Here is a 23,334-nt window from a genome sequence, read left to right as displayed (position 1 = left end):
TGTCGAGACAAACCTTTGTTGAAATCAATGAATTAGTTTAGGAGTCCAATTTAAAGCTGAACTCACAATACATTGATTTAAATCACTGGATATTCCTATGACCCAAAAAAGATCCCAACCAAAATCTTGTTGAGAATCTGTGGCAAGAAATCAAGATTATTTTTATTAGCTTTAAACAGTCTAACTAAGTTTGAGCAATTTCACAAAAAGAAAGAAAAAGAAAATTGGCAAAAAGGCAAAGGCTTACAAGGCTTACAAGGCAAACTCTATGTTCTGCAGTTGGGTTCAAGCAATCAGTGGTCAGGGATTTACCTTAATGGGTAGTATGCATATCTATTGAACAGGGGTGCTGAAAATGTTTTACATGAAGGGCAAAGGGTAAGGTCACTTTCAAGGTGAAGTCAATATGTTAGGATGCAAAAATGGGGTAAACATAGATACATATGAATTAACAGATGTCAGACAATAGTTCATCAGCAAACTACATATGTTGGCAGCTACTGGCAATACAATCTGTCACAGGGGAAAACAAACATATGTATACTTACTTAAATAAAATAATACATACTGAAATGTTTTAAGTTTCTGTGAGCCAGAGTGGAGAAATAATAACAAGGTTTTGAGCTCAGAGTGGCACTGTAGCAAATAAAAGAGTGGACAAGTAAAGCAAGTATCTTATTTAAGATAATATTAAGAGGTGTAGTTTTCCACTAATGAAAATAAACATATATTTTTCTTGTCAACATGAAAACAGATGTAAATTTATATACTTCAACCATATACACACACCGAAAAATATCCATACTTTGTGAAAAGGGCCAAGCTTTATTCTGTTTGTATGAAGAGGCTTGCTCAAGAGAATTTAAAAGGTGTCTGGGAGTGGCTTACAGTGACCTAGCCATAAACTCTTTCACCTAATCCCAGAAGATGGCAGTATCGCTACTAAACATGTCGAAGTAGGAGAAGAAGAAGCGCGAGCAGCCTTCACTCTCGCGGTTTTAGTATGTGACGTCATTCCATGATGGCTGAAGACCCTGGCGGAACCATTTTTAATTTTCCTGACATTTTTGTGTATTTCTCTTTAACTCGGCTTGCCATAGAGCCATGGCAGGACTCACAGCCCCGTTAGTCACTTATATATCACTTGTATCGACATGCCCAAGAAAGGGAACCGAAAACGGCTGAAATTTAAGGCCGGAGACGTTTGCTGCGAATCAGGTAGCATAGCTGGGAGGAGGCTAGCCTTTAATCTGTGCCAGAGCCTTGGAGTTTGCACAGTTACTCAGGTTTATAAAGTCACGTTCAACTTAGTAAAACGTGGACGGACAAGAATTTAAGCATTATGTACATTCAGTTTAGTCACATTGACATGTAATTATCTAAATGTAATGTTTGTTTTATGTATGAGACTTTCTGCCTGCTCTTTCAGTCACTGTTGCTGATTTTGCTAATGCTGACCCAGCCGTTGTGAAGTCGGGTAGAGTAAAGAAAGCTGTCGCAAATGCGATTGAAAAAGAAGGTAAAAACTGTCTGAAGAGCAACTGCCGTGTCCTAAAGGGAAACAAGACTAAATTGTTTAATTCTGTGAATCGCGTATGTTTCAGTAAAATTGCTGTGTGGGTTGGAAGCCTCTCAGGGGGCGGTGGAGGAAGTCCTCTCGTCTGCATTGAGCGTCAGAGCAGACGCTGTGGGCAGCAGTGATGACCCCGAGGACGATGAAGAGGAAAGTGAAACTAAAGTGGCCCGCAAGAAGAAAAACAAGAGAAAGAAAGGTGGAGATTCATTGATTTCTTTGAGTTAGTTCATGGTGAAAGTGGTCACTTATTTCAAGTTTATTCAATGTTTCCTGTCTTGCCTTCTCAGAGAGCAGTGAGAGCAGTGATGGGGAGGACTATCCAGTAGATATTTGGTTGGTGCTTTCCTCCTACATTCGACCTGAGGATGTGTGCAAATTTTCTTTGATCTGCAGGAGTGCATGGACAGTCACTTGCACTGCGGCTTTCTGGACCAGACTCTACAGAAGGTGACTAGTTTGGGGTTACTAGGAAATTTAGAAAAGAATGAGTTTTAATAGCAATACATTGAGAAGAAATTCACAGATTGTAAAAAATTCTCATCTTCTTTGGGTTAGTAAATGCACCATACGATAATGGATTAGTCAAATGTTTTTAAATACAATGATCACAACAATAAAATTTGAAACTTGGTAGTAAAATTATTCTTCAAATTGTGGGAAAAAAATAGAATCATAGGATTCCTTTAACAAAAATAAAAGTAACCTATTAAAATTATGACCATATTTTTACAACAATCTTTTAAAAGATTTCAAACTTTTGTAGCAAAGCAGCAGTCAATATGACACTTGCTATAAGTGTTAAAATCCATTATGAAGTACTTTTGATTCAATTGTTGGAATCCAGGTTGTAAATAGGGATTTCACCCTTATATGTCTGTTTAGAGTCATGTTTAATTTTTATTATGCTGGTGATTTTTTCACCTGAATTGGCTGAGTGGTTTGTCATGGCTAGTTTGTCATGACTAGTTTTGAGTTGACTTCAAACTGAATCTTTAAACATAATTTTTTAATGTAAGGTGTGTCTTAAAATCAAAACATATGATAACAACATATAATTTCTTTTGCAAATATTGAAAGTAAAGTTTCAGTTTCTCTGCTGGCCATATCTGTTAGCTACTTTACTGCCCAACAGAGGAGTTATGGGGCTGAAAATTAAACAGAAAATGTTTGCTTATGGTTTTGTTGAAGCAAAACTACAATTGATGTATATTTAAATTCACTAAACAGGTTTCTGTCTTTTAAGGCAGATTTGTCTTCATAAAATCTTATAAATGACTTTTATTTGCAGGTAAAAGATAAAGAGGAATTTTATTTGCTTTCAACGCACGGACATCTGGATCATTGTCTCACTTTATGTGATGTCTTTAAACAATTTAGTAAAAAATGTTACTTTGATGTTTTCCTGGCTCTTTTATTGTTCTCCAAGTTGCATTAGTATGCATGATGTGACTAAGCTCAGAATACAGCTTTTAAGACGGCATCATATTAAGAATAAGAACTAAATCTTGTTTCTGTATTATATTGTATTAAAACATAATTAAGTCATTCAGTTTAGTAACAGCACTTAACTTTTTGAACTCATCTTAAAAAGGCCAACGTTTGAAAATATTTTGGAGCTATTTTAATCTGATTGACTTGATTTAATCAGATCTGATTAAATTTTGAGATTTCACATTAAAAGGTCGGCGGTGGTCTGGTTTCCTGTATGTGTATAGATGTGCTGCTTCTTTGAAATGCCTGAATCATACAGCTGAATAATCTTCTCAGCTTTAAGTTCTACAAAATCCTCCCAGTGTTTTTCTATTTAAATCAGGTGTGTCTAAGCATGAAAATACTCATGGTTCTGGCTCTTATTAGCTGGTATTGCCCGCCTTTGTGTAATGCTTAATTTTACACAGCAGAGAACTGTAGCTGAACTGCAACAAGTGGAGCCCCCTGCTGGGTCTTTTTGATAATTTTCCTCATGTTGGTTCAGTAGAACAATAAAACTATGGCAAAAATGGACCTTTCACTTAATTATTGGTAGTTTTGAGATTAACATAAACATATTTTTTCTCAAACCTTCCCATTTACTGTTTTTTTTCTTTTTTTTCTTAAAGGCACTACAGGGTTGAAGTTGATCTGCCGTTTCGCCTCCAGCCTAACTCTATAAGTAGGATGCGCTGTCTACGGGCTTGTGTGATTCGCTCCCTTTTCCATTTGTACGAGCCGTTTAGCTTGCGTGTTTCAAAAAGTCCTGCACTGCCAGAATCCACGCCCACAACGCTGCTCAATTCCAAGGTCTGTTAACATTCAGTGTATTTTCATGTGACTTACTTGCTTGCTCTGTGTAAAAGTAGTGACAAAGATGAATTTAAACACATCTGTGTTTGAAATATCTGGTGAGTCTAGGGCAAATTGAATCTGATTTATTTGTGGTTTGAACTCCACTGTAACAGAACAAGGGTTGCAATATAAAGGCTTAAAATGTTAGGCAGATTTTAAGTTTACTTTTATGATTTTTCTTAGAAGTAGAATAAGATCAAGATGAAAACTGTTTTGTCAACTGACATTTGACCTTATAAATATATGCTTTTAAATGCCTATTCTCTGTTGTTTCAGTGTTTTCTCTTCTGGATCAAAAAGGTGTCAGGGACTCGACCCGAAGCATTGTGGGAGTTCAACTTCAAATTTAAAAAGCAGGTAGCAGGATGTCTATTTTTAAAGTAAACTCGCACTTTTTTTTTGTTCAAATTATTAGTTTTTTCTTGTGATGACCCCTGCTGTGACAGCTGTCTGAGTTTTTCTATTTTCATCTCCATCCATGCAGGGACATTTTAAGAATGGTTGTGCCAAGTCTTTGCATCTGCCCAAACAATATGAAGACGTTCATATGAATCCAGACTCTGACTGCTGTGTGCTTCAGGTCACCACACTTAACTACATCTTCATCCCTGTAGTCATGGGCCTCACTCTTACCCTGGCAAGTAGCTTTTATTTCTGGGCACATATATTGTGATTTATCCCAAGTATGTACTACCCTGATAGTTTAAATGATAATTAATATGGATGTCCTGACAGTTCAATATTTTTATTTATTCATTTTTTTTCATTTTCAGACTCTTACAGATTCATCACAAATTTTTAATTATAATATTTAAAGCCTTTCTTTGTTATAAAATTCTGATGATTTTGCTGTACAGATGGTAAAAATCTATGTTCAGTTAAGCATTTTTAAAATATGAGTGTATTCTGACCTACAACAGACTCATGGGGCATAATGCTGACTCAACTTTCTATGGCTGTACTTAGATACAGCACTCTTTGAACAAGCTTTTTTAACAATGACCTTTTGTGGCTCACCATTCTTGTAAAGTGACTGTCTTCTGGACATCTGTCCAGTCAGCAGTCTTCCCCATGATTGTGTAGCCTTCTGACCCAGACTGAGAAACCATTTAGAGAAACATGTACTGGTGTTTCGAGTTAATTAGCTCATTAGAATGTGACACCATGAGTTTCCAGTGTGTCTGTTTCACAATGTTTGATTTTTCCGAGGGACACAGTTTTTGGTTTTCATTGATTCGTAAGCCACAGCCATCAAAATTACAAGAAATAAAGGCTTGAAATAATAAACCCTCTGAAATGAATAAATTAGTTTCACTTTCTAAAATGAAAGACAAAAAATATAAAACTTTTGTGTGCTGACATACTTTTTAGATGTGCCGGTATGTGGTGTGAAACATGATTTCACTAAAACACAAGGACTAATTCAGCATTTGAATCCATCCTGATAACATTGATAGGCTCTCTGTGCAGTCTGAACAACAAATGTTTCTGAGCTGCAGATTGTAATATTTTATTATTTTCAAAAGTGGACATTCACCCACCAATATTTTCCTCCAACACCAACCACCCTAATCGGATGTTCTCGTTTCAACAGTTCACGATCAATGTGAGCACGGACATGCGTCACCACCGTGTCCGTCTGGTGTTCCAGGACTCGCCGGTGCAGCGGGGAAAGAAGAGAGGGGATCAAGGCGGGATGCAGGTTGTCTTGGATCCCGTGCACAGCGTGAAGCTCATGGACTGGTGGCATCCACTGTACCCTTTGTTCCCCTTCACATAAGATTGTTTGAACCCACCGCAGCAAATCAGGGACTCTGCTGTACAGGTCCTACAATGATCATAAAACGGAAAACCAAATCACAATCAATGGGACATTTTGGTTCTAATACTTTTAAAAAGGAAGCACTGGCTTGATGAAATTATGTGAATATTTCAACTGTAGCCACATGGCTAAGAGAGAGATTTATTTGGTTGAATTGACTGGTGTTGACCATCATGCAAACAAACGGTTATCATCTGGAAAATAGTTATTTTAAGGTGAAATATTAAATCAACAGGGCAGTATTTACTACTATTATTTCAGCACTTGGTTCATGATTGTTTCTCCTATTACACTTACTTGGCAGATTTTCTTTGAGATTGGATACATTTTATCAAGGGACTTTTATTCCTTTCAATCAGTTTCTGGTTTACCTTTACTGGAGACTCATCTGACTATTTTCATCTCTTGTTTTACAAGAAAGGGGCAATATATATAATTTACTTTAGACATTGTCATCTGATTCAACAGGTTTTTCTTTTTAGCAGATTATTTGGTGAATGCTTAATTATTTTCTTGCACATGGCCAAACTATGCCATTTACTGCCACAGGTAGTGGTGTTGTGCATTTGGGTAGAATGTTATGGTTGGATCAATTATGCTTAATGATGGGGACAGTGCTACCATTTTCATGGTTTGACCATATTTGATTTGCAGTCAAATATTTCCTTGATTAGCCTCCAAGGAAATAGACACAATTGAACCAACAACATGTCCTTGTAGTATTAAAATTCTTGTTAGATGTTTTATCAATTATGAAAGGACAACTGGATGTTTAGGTTAAGTGTATGTAAAATGGTGGTTTAGCTTTATCAAATGAAAGTGACTTTGATAATGTGCACATTGGATTTCAATAAAACTACTGCTCACTCAAGTTTCTTCAGTCTTTTTTTTTAAATGAAAATGAACTATAAAGATATAGCCACTGATGGATAACAACAATGCTGTTTATCCTGTCAAAAAATAGTTTTTAATGCTGGGTGGGAGGTAATTTAACCATTCCCACTAACTTAAACCACAGATCCATAAGGAATAGACTGGTCGCTCTTTGGAGAACAATAAAATGCTTATGCCTCCCTCCTATGGTTATTCTTGGTATTACATGCAATAAATATTTAAAGCTTTTCATGTTAGGGAGGCTGTTCACATTTTTTTTAAAAAACTGCTAATGTCTTTCACATGCTGCAAATTGGTATTTTTATGACAACAGACAATATCCTTTAAAATCTGATTGGCTTATTTGTTAAATACACTGAGATAAAACTGTTTTGCTAACAGGAAACTCTAGATTGCAATATGCCTCGAAAGCAATATGTTGTGTGCCATGCTGTGTGTTGTAAAGTCCAGAGCTTGAGCTCAACATATGCGAGTGCATATCACATAGCCGCCATGCATGTGCAAATGTGGTTCAATGAGTTCTCAGTGAAACTGAAACACACTCCCAAAGGGTGCTCACTAAAAACCTGGCAACATTGATTTATTCTGTGTACAAGGAGGACTGATGGCAACAAACAAAGTCTTAAATTAGCAAAGTAAAAATAGCACAGGAAGAAGTTTATATATTCAGTGATTGGCTGTCAGGGCCAGTAGGGTCTTCTCTGCTAGTCCTAGAAAATTGAAAAGAAAAATTGTAAAATGTTTAAATCATGTTTAATTTTATATTAAATATTTATATATTCACAGTAGAGGAATCAAGAGCAAAAACGTAATAGAAATACCAGAATTACCTTTACTAACAGGGATGATTATTAAAGAACCTTCTTCTATTCTTATGTTGAAGCTTTCTTTTCTCTGTCACCCATGTTAAATAAAATATAACTTTTATTTAACAGTCATATATTGTCATATATAGAGTACAAAAATATATATATTTAAAAAAATAGGTTATACACCCTAAAAGAAAACAGAATCTTGCAAGTGTTCATACTTTGAACTTTTCACTTTTAAGTGCTTCACAACTACAAATTTTGATGTTTTACCATCATGAAGCATGGTTATTAATTTTATAAAAACGGAAAATACTAAAAAGTGGGTTGCATTTGTATTCAGGGCCCTCAAGTAAATACTTTGTACAGTTGCTTTTTACTGCAATCACAGCAGAATATTTTTGAGGTCTGTACCAGCTTTTGCACAGGACTTTTTCACCCCAGTTCTTTGGAAAATAGCTCAAGCTACTCAGTGAGATTTGATGCAATACACCTGGGAACATCAATAAAAATCTCGCCAACAATTGCCAATTGTATTTAGGTCTCGGTTTTGACTGGGCCTTTCCAACATAGGCGTAGCCTATGATCTCATTTTAGACCTGGGCGGGGGGCAATCCTGGTCCTCGAGGGCCGGTGTCCTGCAACTCTTAGACGTCTCCTTGGTCCAACACACCTGAATCTAACAGCTGAATCACCTCCCAAATGCAGTCAGGTTCTCCAGAGTCCTGCTAATGACCTCATTATTTGACTCAGGTGTGTTGAAGTAGAGATACATCTAAAAGTTGCAGGAGACCGGCCCTGAGGACCAGGATTGCCCACCCCTGCTTTAGACACACTGACACACGTTTTCGTTCAGACGACGAGCAGCTGAGAGAGCAAAAACTACATTTCCCATAATGCCATTAGCGGTTTGCTATTGGTGGTGGCACAGGTGACCGCAGACGCTCTGAGTTGTGACAACATCCCGACCGTCAAAACGAAAACAATTTAGGAACCGAAGTGCGAGCAGTTGTCCGCTGTCAATATGTGAAAATACAGAGACGCCTACAACTCTTGAACTTTTGTCGTTTGTTTCTGTTTTGCTTTGCACTTTTATTTCCCCGTTCCTGTTTGAAAGCTGTTGGTGGGTCTGCTATCCGGGCTCAGGGAAGCGGACGCGCACTTTTCTTCAACCTGACTCGTTCTGCCTGACCTTCAGAGCGGGTGAGTTTTATTTCAGCGGCACCATTAGAATAAAGCACAGGCTAAAACACCTCCCGCGGAGGGATTTTAAGTGCGTATTTCCTGCTTTACACCCAGAAATGTCGTTAATTGACATATAAAGGAATATGCTGTAAAATGTTCTGCTTCAGTTTGTCACACATTTTTTTCTTCCCAACTCCAGACTATTACTCCAAAACAAACATTTATTTTCCCACCCATGCTATACCTACATATATTAAGCATCACAACTCATGCAATTCTGGTCATGACTTTGCTCCAATTTGTTTTATCTTACTTGTAGACCACTTTACACATTATTTGCAGATTAAATCAATTATTATTACATCCGCAGAAAAAGAAGTCCTAGTCATTTTCATCAGCTTATTTGAAATACCACTGCCAGATTTATTATTTCTATAATCGTAATTATGGGTGGAAAACAAGGTAAATGTAAACAAGAATGACAAGGCATTAAACAGAACATGCTTCCCTTTTACTGTCATTTGTGAGTCTGGAGGGAGCTGCCCTTCTTGCCATTTATAAGCTAATAGTCTGGCCGGTATCAGTGACAACACCTCAGCAGTGGGGTATGCTGCTATGTATAAGCAGTGACTGTAAACTGTACAGCGTATAATGCTCTGCTGCTTATTCAAGCCCTTTGCCTGACAGTCCTGCATGGCGCCAACACAGAAATAACGAAGGCACTGCTGACTAGATGCACTCCTTTGTTGGCCAGAATTTATTCGAAGTCTCTCTGTGTTTTATCGAGTATATATTGTGGGGTTACGCCTGTTAATATTTGAGATCAGCCAGCATATGTCAAGCCCGCTATGTTTGTTATCTTTCAGTGAATACGCATTTTACTTTGAAACAGATATCTTCATATGTCTTGTTTTTTACTTTTTCCCTCCATTGTGGTGAATTCTTGCCTTCTCAGCCTGGATGCCACTTGCATTGCAACAGCAAAGTGGCATTAGGTCTCACTCTGATCTTTCACCTCTGTGTGTCTGACCTCTGTCATCAGACATGTGCATCACAGAGCAGCATAATCTGCAGCGATCAGGGTTTAACTGTCTCAGTGAGCGTGCTTAAAATGATGGATGCGGTGTCTTGAAAAATAACTAATTCCTTATTAATCTGATTCTTCCAAGTGAAATCCATTGCAACCAGTTGCTCTTGGAAGTCACCTGGACTGCTGTGTGGAGGGTTTTCTTAAACCGAGACGGGGAAACTGGTTGCTGTTGATCGTAGCATGGATGCAGATATTTGGAAGGCCTTTCTGAAAGGAAATCTTAAGGGTTGGAGAAATTTTGGAACTGGGGTGAAGGTTCACCTGCCTGCAGAACAATGAGTAGACTCTAGGTCAATGCACATTTATGTGTTTTAATGGTCAAGTCTAATGCTACACATATATCCAGCTTCCATTGAATGTAGCTGAATTTGAGCTGTTGTCAAGAGGAATGGACACACTCTTGTGTCTCTAGCTGGGAAAAGCTGGTAGAGACTTACAACTATAATTACTACAAAGGATAGATTGGCAAACGATTAAACTATGGAAGCTGAATATATTATGAATGCACACCACATGAGTAGGAGTTTTATTTCTAACAATATTCACAACCATATATCCTTTACATTCCACTTCAGAATTATGCACTGCTTGTGTTTGTCTATCAAACTTCTAATTAAGTATATAGCATTTTGTCATTGCGAAATGTAAAAAGTAATCGGACAGAAATTCAATGCTGGGGGTTGTGTTCAATTACTGAGTAGTAATAGCACACAAATGAAGAGAGCCTGTTTACTCCACTATACTTAGGAACTTGTGTATACTTTGCAACATTAGAGTAATTTAAAACTCTGACATTACCTCACTTGTTCACCCTCTGTATCCAGTGCTTGCTCTTTATTTAGTCCATGAATGAAAATATCTCTGTTATGTAACCAAATAACAGAGATGGGTCCACATCGCGGCAGCATTGGCTCAGAGTTTAGCTGAAACAAATCCAGAAATTACACATGTAAATAAATGAGTTAATTAGATTATTTTCGCACAGTCTAATCATTTACTCTGGGCGAGTTTATATGATGTTCATAGGAATGACTGTAAAATGCAAGAATTATTCATGAAATCATAGAGCTTGGTAAAAAAATATGTACATGATTAAAAAAAATGGCATTACAGCATGAAAAAATGTAAACCCACTTACTTTACTTTTTTAAAATTAAAATGACAATTTAAAGAGCTTCACAGAGGGAATAATAAACTAAAAACCTTTATATAATATGTATAAAAACAAATGGTAAGTTCTCTCAAATTAAACTGTATTATATTGTCCCTGGACTTTTTAAGTTCAACATTCTCTTTATCCTAACAAATAAGTAATTTTTTTGACATGTTATGTATCGTCATATATGGTTTTCTGCTTGGAGGATAGAGAGAAAGACCTTTCTTCCCCCAGATGATCAAACGGTGCTGCGAAGGTGAACAGCACCTGGCCTCCCTAAGAAATCAGCAGGACTCAATATATTATCAAAAAGTTGCTTTCCATCTGCAATGAAGCACGCTAAAATAGGAAATGTGGACAATCTTTTGGAAACATATGCGTAAATGTTAGTATCATAATTTTCTAAGAAATAGACATGGACTAAAATTGCTATTAATGCAAAAATTGATTTGTATTTTTTTGGATGTAGAAGCCAGAATAGCTATAACTACAAATATCAGTAAATCCCTATGCTACAGCAACTAATCTATATCAATCAGCCATTAGATATTTCCAACATTTGCATAGAGGTTTTGCAGCTGGCTCCTGTTGTCTTGATAAAAAGATTGTTGCACCCGACCAGTACGTCCAGCTGGATTGAGAAAGATTGCCATTGAGCCGGTTGTGGGTTGTGCATAATGCGGTTCTTCTTACAACTGTAAATAATCTATCCTCTATCCAAGAACACTTCATTACTTGCATGTACAGTAGATCAAATGGGTTGCTTTTTTAGCAGTTGATCATACAACTTAACATCCATAAAGTTTGTCATAATCTCTGTTGAAAACAGAACTTTTCCTGCAGCAAGAGAAACTGTTCTAGATCTGAACCGTGACATTCTCTAAATAGTTAATACTAGTTAATAGTTAAATAGTGTTGATAGGTTTGTTTTGCACATAATAGCTTTCTGTTTTTCTGATCTGAAAACAGGTATGTTTCCAGGGTTTCAGGAAAAAAGTGTGTGTCATAAATACACTTGGCTTTGAGGTGACTGTCGGCAAAGTCAGAGGTCACAGGCGAGCATGTAGAGCAGTGTCGACAGCTGATGGACTTGTACTATTTTTTTCCAGTTGCACAGCTGCGACCGGCCCAGCTGGCCAGCAGACGTATAGAGAATACAGAGGAGGATGGGAATATTACATGAGAGGTGACCGTATCAGTGAAGATCATTCTTTCTTTTAGCAGGATTTTGTTGTTAGCATGCTTCCATCTTGACAGGCACATTTTCTGTCTTAATGCTGTTTTTATGAAAGCTCATCTTCATTGAGTTTGCCTGCTTTAAAGTGTGAGTGAGTGATTTTCTTCAGGTAAACAGAGACCCGCACCGTATCTGCAGAGGGGCATGCTCACCCTCACACACTCACACAACTGCTAAAACAGACAAGCAGGTTTGCTTGGTTCAGTGGATGTACTCTAGTGTGAAAGAGCATCAGGTGTGTGTAAACACAGCTTCATCTGTTTGCCATATGGACACATCTTCCGTGACGTGGACAGTTTTCTTGCTGCTTTGTGATTAGACTAAGCAAAGGTGTACTGTGAACTGTCTTAGTGGTGATCTGGAGTTCCCTTGGGGACACGCAATTAGGCAAAACAAACGACAACAACCCTGTCAGCAAAACGTGGACTTTTTCTTAAAAATCAGGGGGATGACAGCGTGGCATGTGCTATATGACAACATGACCCATGATCGATCAGAGGTGAGTGTGGGTGGGCCATTTTAGAGCATGTGCTGAATGTATGATTCCACTTCCTCATCTTATCTCCATTCCACGGTTTCATATCCTCTTTTTCAGAAACAGACAGTAGTGACAGTCTAGCTCTGTCTCTTTTCTGTATAAGAAGGTTGTGTCATCTGCTCATGTGAAGCTTGTACTGCTGCTGCCCAGCTGTGAATATTTGGACTATTTGCTTATTAGGATGAGCTGCAGGGATCATTCGGATGTGACTGTGAAGTTTCATAGCTCTCAGAACTCTATAAACAAGTTTCACTGTTATGTTTTATCTCCTTACATTTATTTTGATTTTCTTTTCTATCTTCAAATCAAATCAAAAACAGGGAAATCTCACACTTTTTTTGGCCTCTAGATTGTTACTTCTGGGTTTTGAACCAGACTGAATAGTTTTTGAACTGGGCTTGGTTTGGATGGTAAACAAAACATTGTAATTCCTATTTTTGTTTTTAATTTAATAAATGAAGGCTTTACTGATCACAAACTGTCATATTGGGCTCTGTATTTTTCCTAGAGCAATCCAAAGCAGAATTATTATGAATTTAACCTAAAATGTTTGTCTAAATAATAATAATAATAATAATAAAAAAACTGTGAAGTAATACTGATTAAGAAGCAAGCACAGTTTTCTTTAATGGGTTTAGGGGAAAAAATGAAAACAAACAATTAATCAGGCATAATCTGTCTTTGAAAATGTAGGAAAAACCAAACCTTCAGTTGTGTTAAGAAATTGTTTTTTTTCTATAAAATAAATGGAATTCAAGTAATTTTCAAACTCCATGTTTTTTAACTAAACTCAACTTTATTACAATCAGTGGCTTCCTGTTTCTCTGTCTTTTGAAAATGACATGACACTGATGCTCATGGGAAGGAAAAGAGAACATACCATTTCCAGGATGCTATATACAGTTGAAAGTTTAATTTTTTTCATGCACTGAATAAAAAAGACACAACACATTTATTCTCAGTGTCTGAAGTTTAATCTTTATGGTTTGGGTTAGACCTTTTGGGTTTCCTTCCACAAGCTCCTCAGGATAGTTTGCTGGAGTTCTGCCCTGTTCCTCATGACTGAACTGGTATGAGTGTATATCGCACAAGCATTTTCTGATCTTCCCACAGTTTTTCCATAGGACTGACATCAGGACTTTGTGATTGCCACATCAAAACATTGACTTTCTTGTGCTTAACTTAATTTAGAAGCACTTTGGCTGTATGCTTAGGGTTACATTCCATTTGGAAGACCAATCTGTGCTCAAGCTTTTACTTCCTGGCTGATGTCTTTTGATATTGCTTCATTATTGCCACATGATGTTTTTTCCTCATGATGCCATCTATTTTATAAAGTGCACCAGTTACTCTTGCAGCAAAATGGTCTCAAAACACGATACTGCCACCCTCCTAGTATGTTGAAAGCATCCCTGTTCTTCCCCCAACTGTAGCAAAACAGTTTCACTTTAGTTTCATCAAACTACAATGCATGTGATGCATGTGTCCAGAAACGAAGATCTTTGTCCCTGTGTGCATTTGCAAACTTCAGTCTTGCTCTCTGTTTCTTTTGAAGTAAAGGGTTCTTCCAAGGATGAACCAGACTTGTTCAGCTGCACAATTTTCTTCCTCGTATCTTGGCTGATTTCTTTTGATTTTCCCATTATGTTAAACAAGGAAACATTGTATTTCAGCTGTGACCTTAAAGAACATCCATAAGTGTTCTTCCAACTAACTCAAATGTATCGGTTAACCTTTCAGACGTTTGTGGAAGGAGTCCAAATGGTTTTACCCATGACATGCAATTTAAAAGACAGTTATACAGAATACTGATCAAATGTATGTAAACTTTTAGAAACCATTTGGTTTCATTTTACATCGTTTACTCTGAGCATACGTGTCAAGTCTTCTGTTTTGGCCGGGATACTAACTATTTTATTTAATTTTTTTGGTTTGTTGTGGAACAGAGGATGAATACGAGGAAAAGCAACATATATCTGATAGAGATTTTGTTTTGTTTTGAAGGTCCTTCAGACCTTATTGGAGTGCATACTGAAATATGTGAAATATCAAATATTTTAGGATATTTCGAATATCCTAAACTTGACAAATCACCAGGATGAACCTTAGCGATCTGTTGCTGGGTACATCCTCGACTGATCGCCAGGCACACAGGACAAACAACCATGCCGACACACTTTGATATACAAGGAAATGAAATGCTTCTTCGTCCCAAAAATGTGATTTTTGTAAACATTTTTATAAGCATCCTGTTAATCCCTCAGCTCCTTAAACTCTGCACACGCTTTCATTCATTATCTTCTCGTCCTCCTTACCTCTTCCTCTCTCAGCCTCTTTCCAATCCCTTTACTTTCTCTTTTTTCAAACTCAAGGAGGGAGAGACTACATGCTGCCTAATTTACAAATGGGACAGAGAAGTGTGAGGAATTTGGAGAATGAGAGTATTTGTGACAGGACTTGAAAACTGCAGGGTGTTGTTCAGAATTTGTTGTAAGTTTGTTTCTCTGTATGTGCCTTATCTTTCAACTCATCTCTCAAATGCCTTCCATTCAGTTGTCCCGTATATGATGATTCTAACTCGTGCATAAAGAAAAGTGGTGTGGCTGGTTGGATTGTCACTGCTCAAGCCCTTTTTTAAAAATTCAAGGCATTGTCTACTCAGTGTTTTTCCTAATTCCTAAAAAAAGAATTGTTTATTTTTGCTGGTGGTCTGTCATCTCTGACACTCTCGCAAGAGTTTCTTTGTTGTTTTTTAGCTCATTCGCTAACTTTGTGATGTAAATATGTGAAATAGATTTCTCCTGAAAACAACACAAAAATATTGCAGTTCATTTTTAATGTAATACAAATAACATGACGACTACAGCGGAGTTCTTGAGGCTGATTCTATGGCTTGACATTTTTTAACTGTGTATTTTTTTGTGTGTTGTAATTATCGCTGCCTCTTGGCCAGAACGTCCTTGAAAAGGAGGTTTCTAATCTGAATGGGTTTTTATTCTGGTAAAATAAAGGTTAAATTAAAAAAATAGAGCAAAAGGCCCTAGAAAGTGTTTTCCTCAGATTAGCACAGCTCTACGACATAAACAAAGTAGGACCACAGTAATGACCCGTAAAACATCTTGTTTGTTGGTTGGTTCCAGGTTACAATGGTAAAGGGGCGATACTCATAGAAAATAAGTTCTTTCTTAGGCGCATGTTTCAATTTATCTAGCGTTTCTGACAGTCTGTTGTTGAAGTCCTTAAGATGGTCGTGAACTCTCTTTTTTTTTTTTCTTTTTTTTTTTTTTTTCCCTCCCCTTATGACTGGTCAGCAACACAGCCTTCTCCAACCAATGCGTTGGCAGCATTTGGGGTCCAACCCCTCCCAGTCTAAAATAAGCCAGTGCATGCACTGTATGCTCTAAGAGAGCTGGAGCGAGCCCACTGCTGAATTCTTTGTGTGCAAACAAGGGGTTCTTGTCAGTTCTGTGCTGCTGAACCACGCTGGCCTCTGTTCTCCTCCGTTGTGATGGGAACAGCAGCGGTGGTTTGTGTTTCTTCATTCACCAACACAGAGCGAGCAGAGGGTAAATGGAGGGACCTGGAATTATGGGATAGGTATCGTGTTGGGAAAACTCCATGAAAGCAGCTTCACCTCTGTGCTACATTCACATTCTACATGCTCCACTATACACACCCTCACTGGAAACCTGCAACAAATGCAGGTGGATGTGGTAACTAAGTGGATTTCTTGCACTCATAAAATATACTTCTCTTTAATTTAACATGATTCACATATGCTATTTTCTTCCTGACTTTTTCATTTTAAATAGTAATTAGTTATTAGTTTAGTTTATAGAAAAATAGCCTGGCTTATTTATTTATTTATTTTTTTACCTTTTTGTTCTTTAAAGGATAGACTGTATATTTCCTTTTTTGCCATTCTTCATATTTCCACATAGTCTAAATGACTAAGCAGTTTTGCTGGGTTTCCTAAAAAGCAGATGGTATCAAAAGGTTCAACAAATCTTAGCTGTGAAAAGTAGCTGTGGAGTTAACCTTATGTGAGGGATGTTGGATGTAAGCACAGCAAAAAAATGTTTACTGCAGGGTTATTCCAAATTACAGTAAAACTAACAATGCGAGGCCTGACTGAAAGTCTGACCTTTAAAACCCTTACCGTAAATTCCAATGTCAAGATTTTAATGATCAGGACATTTTACCTGTAATAATACCTACCTACACACCTACAATAAAATGCAAAATATATCATCTTTTTGTAGACTAAATGTGTAACAGTAACTAAAAAACAACAACAACTGGATTCTCTTGGTTAACATTCTCTGTAACTTAGAATTTGTCTTGTATGATTTTCATCTACTCATCTCTAGTTCTTTGAGATTGACCAATAGGAGAGAAGCCGACTGCGAATCCCCGCCCACCAGGCTCCCCCTGCCAATCTCAGGGAGATCCAGTCAGAAGGAAAACGAAAACAGGACATGACAAAAATAGGAAAAATACATCTGCAAAATAAACAAAGTAGAAATCTGGAGGAGAAAAAAAGCTTAGAGAAAGAATATTATAGGACAAGTAAATAAATTAATGATTTTAAAAAGTGATAATAAATAAATATTAGATATTTTCTGAATATGGAAAAAAATGAAATGTGATAGTGGATAAAATATAAAATTTTGAATATGTAAAAAAAATTTGAAAAATAAAGTGTCAGGAAATAAATAAATAAAAAAAATATAAAAATAGATAAACATAAATAGAATATTTTTTAAATAAAAATATAATAAAAAAGGAAACTAGATTAACAAGTGGCAGTAATAAAAAGTAATACCGTTGTAAATGATTAACAAATATTAATTTATGTTATGATATATGAGATGTTAAAGTCCTCGTTTTGTGTTGTTTTGTTTGCAATTTTTAGCACATAAATTACTTTATTAGGCCAGTTATTTCAGGTTCGGTCCTTCATATAACACTTATGGTGTAGCTGGAGTAAAGTACCCAGGTTCATCACTCTAATCATTAACTTGAGAGGCTGTTGTTGATTTTACACACACTGCTTCTGCATTTTTGACATGGTTTTTTTGGAGGCAGATATTGACATGTGAGAAGCAGATGATTTTCATCATGTCTTGATGTAAAGGAAATTGAAAGAGAGAGTAGATTATTATAAAATGCCACTGATTTGTTTCTGGAAATGAGAAACGACTACGAGGAGTTAATACCCTAGTCTAATTAGATTATATCATACTACTAAGATCTGTTCAGAGCTGCAAACCCAATACTTCCATTTAATGCATAAAATTTAAGTAGTTGTTTAGTCCAGTGTTTCCCAACCCTGGTCCTCAAGGCACACAGTCCTACATGTTTTAGAGGTTTCCCTGCTTTAATGTGCCTGATTCAACTGATTGCAGTTCAACAAATGCCTGTTATTCACTCATTGAATTGAAATCAGCTGGCCTGAAGCAAGGGAGTACCTAAAACATGCAGGGCAGTGTGCCTTGAGGACCAGGGTTGGGAAACACTGGTTTAGTCAACCGTTTGTCTTTAACAGTTGACTAAACAAAGTCATACTCTGTTTTGGATCAAATACATATATAATAAACATCAAATTTTTAATAAGAAAATTGATCATTATTCTTCCTATGTTCTCCAATGTTTATGGAATAATTATCTAAAAAATGTAGTTAAATTATTTTTTCTTATATCATTGTCATTCTGTTGTGGATCATTTCTGGATATTTTAAATAAAAACATAGACCAAGGGAAAAATAAAATTTTTCTCCCAAGTCTTTTTGCTCTGTTAATCTATTTTCATAATTTCTGACTTGTGCTAATTACAGCTGTATTTTCTTACTTGTATAATCCCTTAATCCATGACGCACATTAGAAGTTAAGATATTTTTTGATAATTTTTGCTAATATGTTGAAATGGCATTCTGATTGTTTTTTTTTTTTTTTTTTTTTTTTTTTTTTAATAAAAAATTGTCTGATGATGTGATCCTATCTTTATTAATGTAAAAAAGCAAATTTTGGAATAACTGACATTGACCTGACAGAGTGCAATGCAAGTTAATCTCTATTAGTTGCTCTCAGTTGCTATCTGTTTTCACAGATTTGTGTGTGAATTATTCCGTGCTTGGGAGGATAATATGTAGGCGTGCAAATAAAGAAGTAAATATGCTGATGCATTGTTCTGTAAAAATCCACTGTGACCTAGTAGCAAAATAAGGAATTGGCTTTATGTTTATGTGAGTGCTTCTACACGCACATGGGTAAGTGTTGCTGTATGTAAATGCTGATTTGAGACAGAGGGAGATTCAGAGAGGCTGCACTGAAGGAGGAGTTACACTTTACTGAGCAAGAAAAGAAAAAAGTGACAGATGAGATTACTGGAAAACAGCGCTCTCCTTGTTTGCCCAGACTCCGACTAATTTAGGGGAAGGAGGAGGGGGAGACTGAGGACGAGCTGGAAGCTGACCGTGCAGTTAGAGAGGAAGAAGTAGGTGACTAATACTGACTGCACTCAACCCACTGTAAGTGCCCCAGTACATCGGGGAGGGGAGTGGCTTCACGCTTTGTAAGCAAAAGCTGGGACAAGGAAGCAATCAGTTGTCAGTTTCAAACAGAAAAGCGTGGAGGATCAAACTTCACCTGGATTCACTATGTTGTCTTTGGGATAGTAGGAGATTTGCTGGTAAGAATCTCTGGAAATATTTGAACACATTTTGTTTTGTGATTTCAGTACAATACTGCTTTCAGACTTAAATGCATTATTGAAATATAACAAGCAGTAAACAGTTTTTATTGAATTGTTAACAGCAGTACTGTGATGATGCCTATGACTGTTCAAAAACAAACATAATCCAGACTTGCTGCCTCTTTAAGACCTATGCAAGTGTTTCTATGTGACATTAACCTAAGCAGCATGAGCCACACTTAAATGTCCTCCTGACGTTGCTTTAGGAGCAGTAGTATATCTTGTCAGTTTCAATACCTGTTTGTACATGTTTAGCAACAACAAACTCCATACTTGCTGATGTAGTGCACAGTAGTATTTTTGTGTATAACCAGTTTGGTTAGAGTGAATCATTTCAAGAACTTTTAGTGCAGTGGAAAAAGAATCTTGATTTTAAAGTAATATCCAGTTCTAGAACTCGTGTTATGACAAAGCTTTTTTTTCCCCCCTCCTGGGCTTCCTGCAGAGGAAGTTGCTTCACCGCTAACAAAACTAGGAGTTGTGAAAACTAATGGAAGGAAAAAGGAAGTGATGCATTGTCGTATTTATTGATAATAACGTTGTATTCAATCTCTTACTGAGCAGCGCTTTAGTCAGTTAATGCTGGATTTTTAGGCCCTTGTGATGGACTAGAGACCTTCCCAGGGATTACCCCACCTGTTAATGAATGATGGCTGCTACCAACTCCAACTTCCACAGCATCCTGCATCCAGCGGCTCTGCATCCATCCACTAACCATAGTGCTGCATATTTGTTTTTTTTTGCCATATCTTTGGTTCTGTTTACACAACAACTCAGGGTAATCATGTGACACATTTATTGTTGTCTTCACTATTTTATTGAAGCAAGGTGATGACATTTTTAAATTTGCATTAACAGTAAGAACAGTTTGCATTACTAACTCTGTACCTTAGTATTTCAATTGATTCCTTACATTTCTAAGCCCTACATATTTTATGGAAGGTAGAGATAAAAGTTCAAATGAATAAAAGAATTGGCAACTTTCTGTTACCCAATTAGCCTTTGTGTTCCTCTTGGTGCAAAGAACAAATACTGTAACAAACATCTTTTTCATGTATTTTTCTCTTTTATGATCTAAAATATCTTTAAAAAAGGTGATGCTTTGCAGCAGTGTTTACCTTGTAGTTTGTAACATCTAGTCTGCGTGTGGTCGATTAGGGGCCTCTTAATTAATCTTGGATAATCACATCTTTTCAACTTAACTCAGACTTAGGCTTACTTGTTTTGGCTCTGAAACCTGTTATCCTGTATGTTGTGGGCTGCTGGTGATCATTTATATCTGGGGTCTGTGCTCACAAGAACAGGTATTGATGAAATGCAAACCTTCTGCTCCACAAGTTACGCAATCTTGTCTTCATCATTTTCACTAAATTGTCTTTTTGTTGCTGTGAATCTTTCCAGCAGCTGTTTGAACTCTAAGTTACCGCCACCTAACAGGCTGGAGTGTGTGTCAGGGTCCCAAAAATTAGGAAATTTAGAAAGGTGTGATCAAATGGGTTATTTTTTTTTTAAAAATGTGTCATCAAAACATCTATTCAAATACAATTAATTATATTACAATATTTATACAACAACTTTTCACAGCAGGGTTGAATTTACAGAGTAAATTAAACTGTTTTGATAAAAGCTAGTCATGGTATGGAACCCATTACAATTATGCATAACAAGATTCTGTAAAATAAGCTTTAGAATCTAGTTCTGAATTTAGCAGGTGTTCATACTTTTTTTAGTTCAAAGGGTCATTATTATGTGTTTTCCATCCACATAATCAATCAATCAATCAAACTTTATTTGTATAGCACATTTCAGCAGCAAGGCATTTCAAAGTGCTTTACATCAAATCAAACACAAAATTACAATGCAACATAGAATCAACAATAAAAACACAACATAGTCAGATTCCGTCAATAAATTTGCAATTGATTACGTTTCAAATACAACTCTAAACAAGTGGGTTTTTAGTTGAGATTTAAACGAAGTCAGTGTTTCAGCTGTTTTACAGTTTTCTGGAAGTTTGTTCCAGATTTTTGGTGCATAGATGCTAAATGCCGCTTCTATAGCACGTAACTATGTTTCCTTCAGTTATTTTGAAAAAATCCAATAGGATTTTAAAGAAATTTGAATAATTTAACACCTTGAAATTGGGCCTCTGTCTCTTTAAGAAAGTGATGCTCTTTCCAATACTCTGCCTTCAGGAAGTCATCACAACGTTGCTCCTCTATTAACAGTGTTTTTATTAGCATTGTACTGTGAAGTAGCTCATATAATGAACTCAGCTGATGTGCAGTTCCAACAGGTGCTCATTATTTGATGCTGGTTAGTGAGGGAGTCGTGTTGGAGGGATGCTCTGTAATGCAGCAGCTCCGATCTTCATCCTCAGTCCCACAAAGTGTTTTGCACTGTTGAATGGTTGCCACAGGAGATGAAGGGATTTCTCAATCACACATGAAAGAATCAAAGCAAACCTCTGCGAATGGTTTTGATGAGGGGAAAACTCTGACATAAAGTAAAGCTCAAAAAAGTTTATTTCAAATAACACTGCCACTTTAACTCCAACAATAAATTTGAAAATGACCACAAAAAAAAAAGTCATAAATACCATCTTTCCAACTTTGATAATAAATATAGTGTGCTAATTTATTATAAGTATTAAGAAATGTTTTATTTTAATCAAAGCTAAACGTGCTAAATTCTTTGTCTTACTATACACACAATGAGAAGTTCATACAGAACCATGCCAACTGCTTACATGTTCATGCTTTTACCACGGTCTGCTGCTTCCTTTGCTTCCGCTGTGGAAATTCTTCACTTGTAAGCTATTCAAAGTGTTTAACTCACACCTGCAATTTCCCCTTCTTTAAAACTTTACTGTCTATGCTATTTTTTTTCCTACTTTTATTAGATCAAAACTAATTTATTTTATCTACAGCTGCTGATTTACCATTTTTGGCTGTTTTTATGTTTTATCACCAGTCACTGGTTTTCCATCTTTACATGTTGTTCTGTTTTTCTCTCTCTCCTGTCGGACTTTCACCACCTGTCTCCATCTCTGCTTACTTCGTGATTTCCCTTGACCATCATTCTGCAGCAACCAGACATGTAGCGAGCAGCATAAACACGGTGTACACCTCTTCGTGAACTCTTTTCCTCTAAAACAGGTAACTGCTCCTTTGTCTGTGTACTTTTAAACGTTTAAATAGTTCATCATAGAAGTCCACCTGCTGGATTTGACTTGACGGCATGTGAAATTGATCCCATCTCTCTGGCCGCCTCACAAATTAGCTTGGCTTCTTCTTGTGTTAGGCTGATATTGGGACCACAATGTCACACTTCCATTCGTATCTCTGCTTACTGCGTCTGTTTTAGTTGCATTTATTGCAAGCTGATAGTCCAGTTGACATGTGCTATACCCAAAGCGCTCTAGAGAGGGATTTCCCATGCAAGCCTACCCTTACATTCATGCCATCGTGCCCACCGAACCATACAAAGTCACACACAGATGCATGTGAATACACACATGCATCTAAAAAAAAAATAAATAAAAATAAAAGATCCACCAAGCCTCAGGGGAACAGGGTGTTCCTGAAAAGGAGAACAGAGAGCAAATGGTTATTTTAGTCTATAGAGGAGGCAGACGGGCAACTTAGTGCAGAAATGCTTTGTTTGTCAGTGATTGCTATGCTGAGAAAACGTTTTGACATATACAGACCAAAACTATATCGAAGATAATAATTACAGCTAAGAGAGGATTTTTTTTTCACAAGAAAAGTCTCAATGAATGTACTCCAAGGTTTTGTTTCACTACATTTGAATTACTGTTGTGCTCATTTACATTTCTGTTTCTGTTATCAGAAATGTCAAGAGAAAAGCAGTAACTGAAGTATTCTCTGTTAAATTATGAATGGTGGATTAATTAATCTTTATCTGATCATAATCTTTAGGTTGCAG

At 36.7% G+C, this 23,334-nt stretch overlaps 2 protein-coding genes across 7 annotated transcripts in view; both read left to right on the top strand.

The window, feature by feature from the left end:
* Positions 1-891: 891 nt before the first annotated feature.
* Positions 892-6,594, top strand: tmem183a (transmembrane protein 183A). The gene is made up of 8 exons (XM_044122433.1): positions 892-1,218; positions 1,430-1,519; positions 1,605-1,772; positions 1,864-2,023; positions 3,676-3,856; positions 4,178-4,258; positions 4,386-4,538; positions 5,496-6,594. The coding sequence occupies exons 1-8, from the start codon at positions 1,155-1,157 to the stop codon at positions 5,679-5,681; spliced, it is 1,083 nt and encodes a 360-aa protein (XP_043978368.1). The 5' UTR covers positions 892-1,154; the 3' UTR covers positions 5,682-6,594.
* A 1,603-nt stretch (positions 6,595-8,197) lies between these two features.
* tfeb (transcription factor EB) overlaps positions 8,198-23,334 on the top strand; it is a 37,272-nt gene continuing 22,135 nt past the window's right edge. Inside the window, exons 1-2 of one of the 6 annotated variants that reach the window (XM_044123054.1) lie at positions 8,226-8,629; positions 22,475-22,544. The gene's annotated coding sequence lies outside the window, so the exon portion shown is untranslated. Of the gene's footprint in view, positions 8,630-19,009; positions 19,324-22,474; positions 22,545-23,334 lie in introns of those variants that run through there. The other 5 variants (XM_044123057.1, XM_044123058.1, XM_044123052.1 and 2 more) reach the window with 5 other exon arrangements.

The sequence above is a fragment of the Gambusia affinis genome, linkage group LG07, assembly GCF_019740435.1.
Source record: "Gambusia affinis linkage group LG07, SWU_Gaff_1.0, whole genome shotgun sequence".
Classification (NCBI taxonomy): Eukaryota; Metazoa; Chordata; class Actinopteri; order Cyprinodontiformes; family Poeciliidae; genus Gambusia; species Gambusia affinis.
Note: the sequence above shows the minus strand (reverse complement) of the source record. Positions and strands in the feature narration are given on the sequence as shown.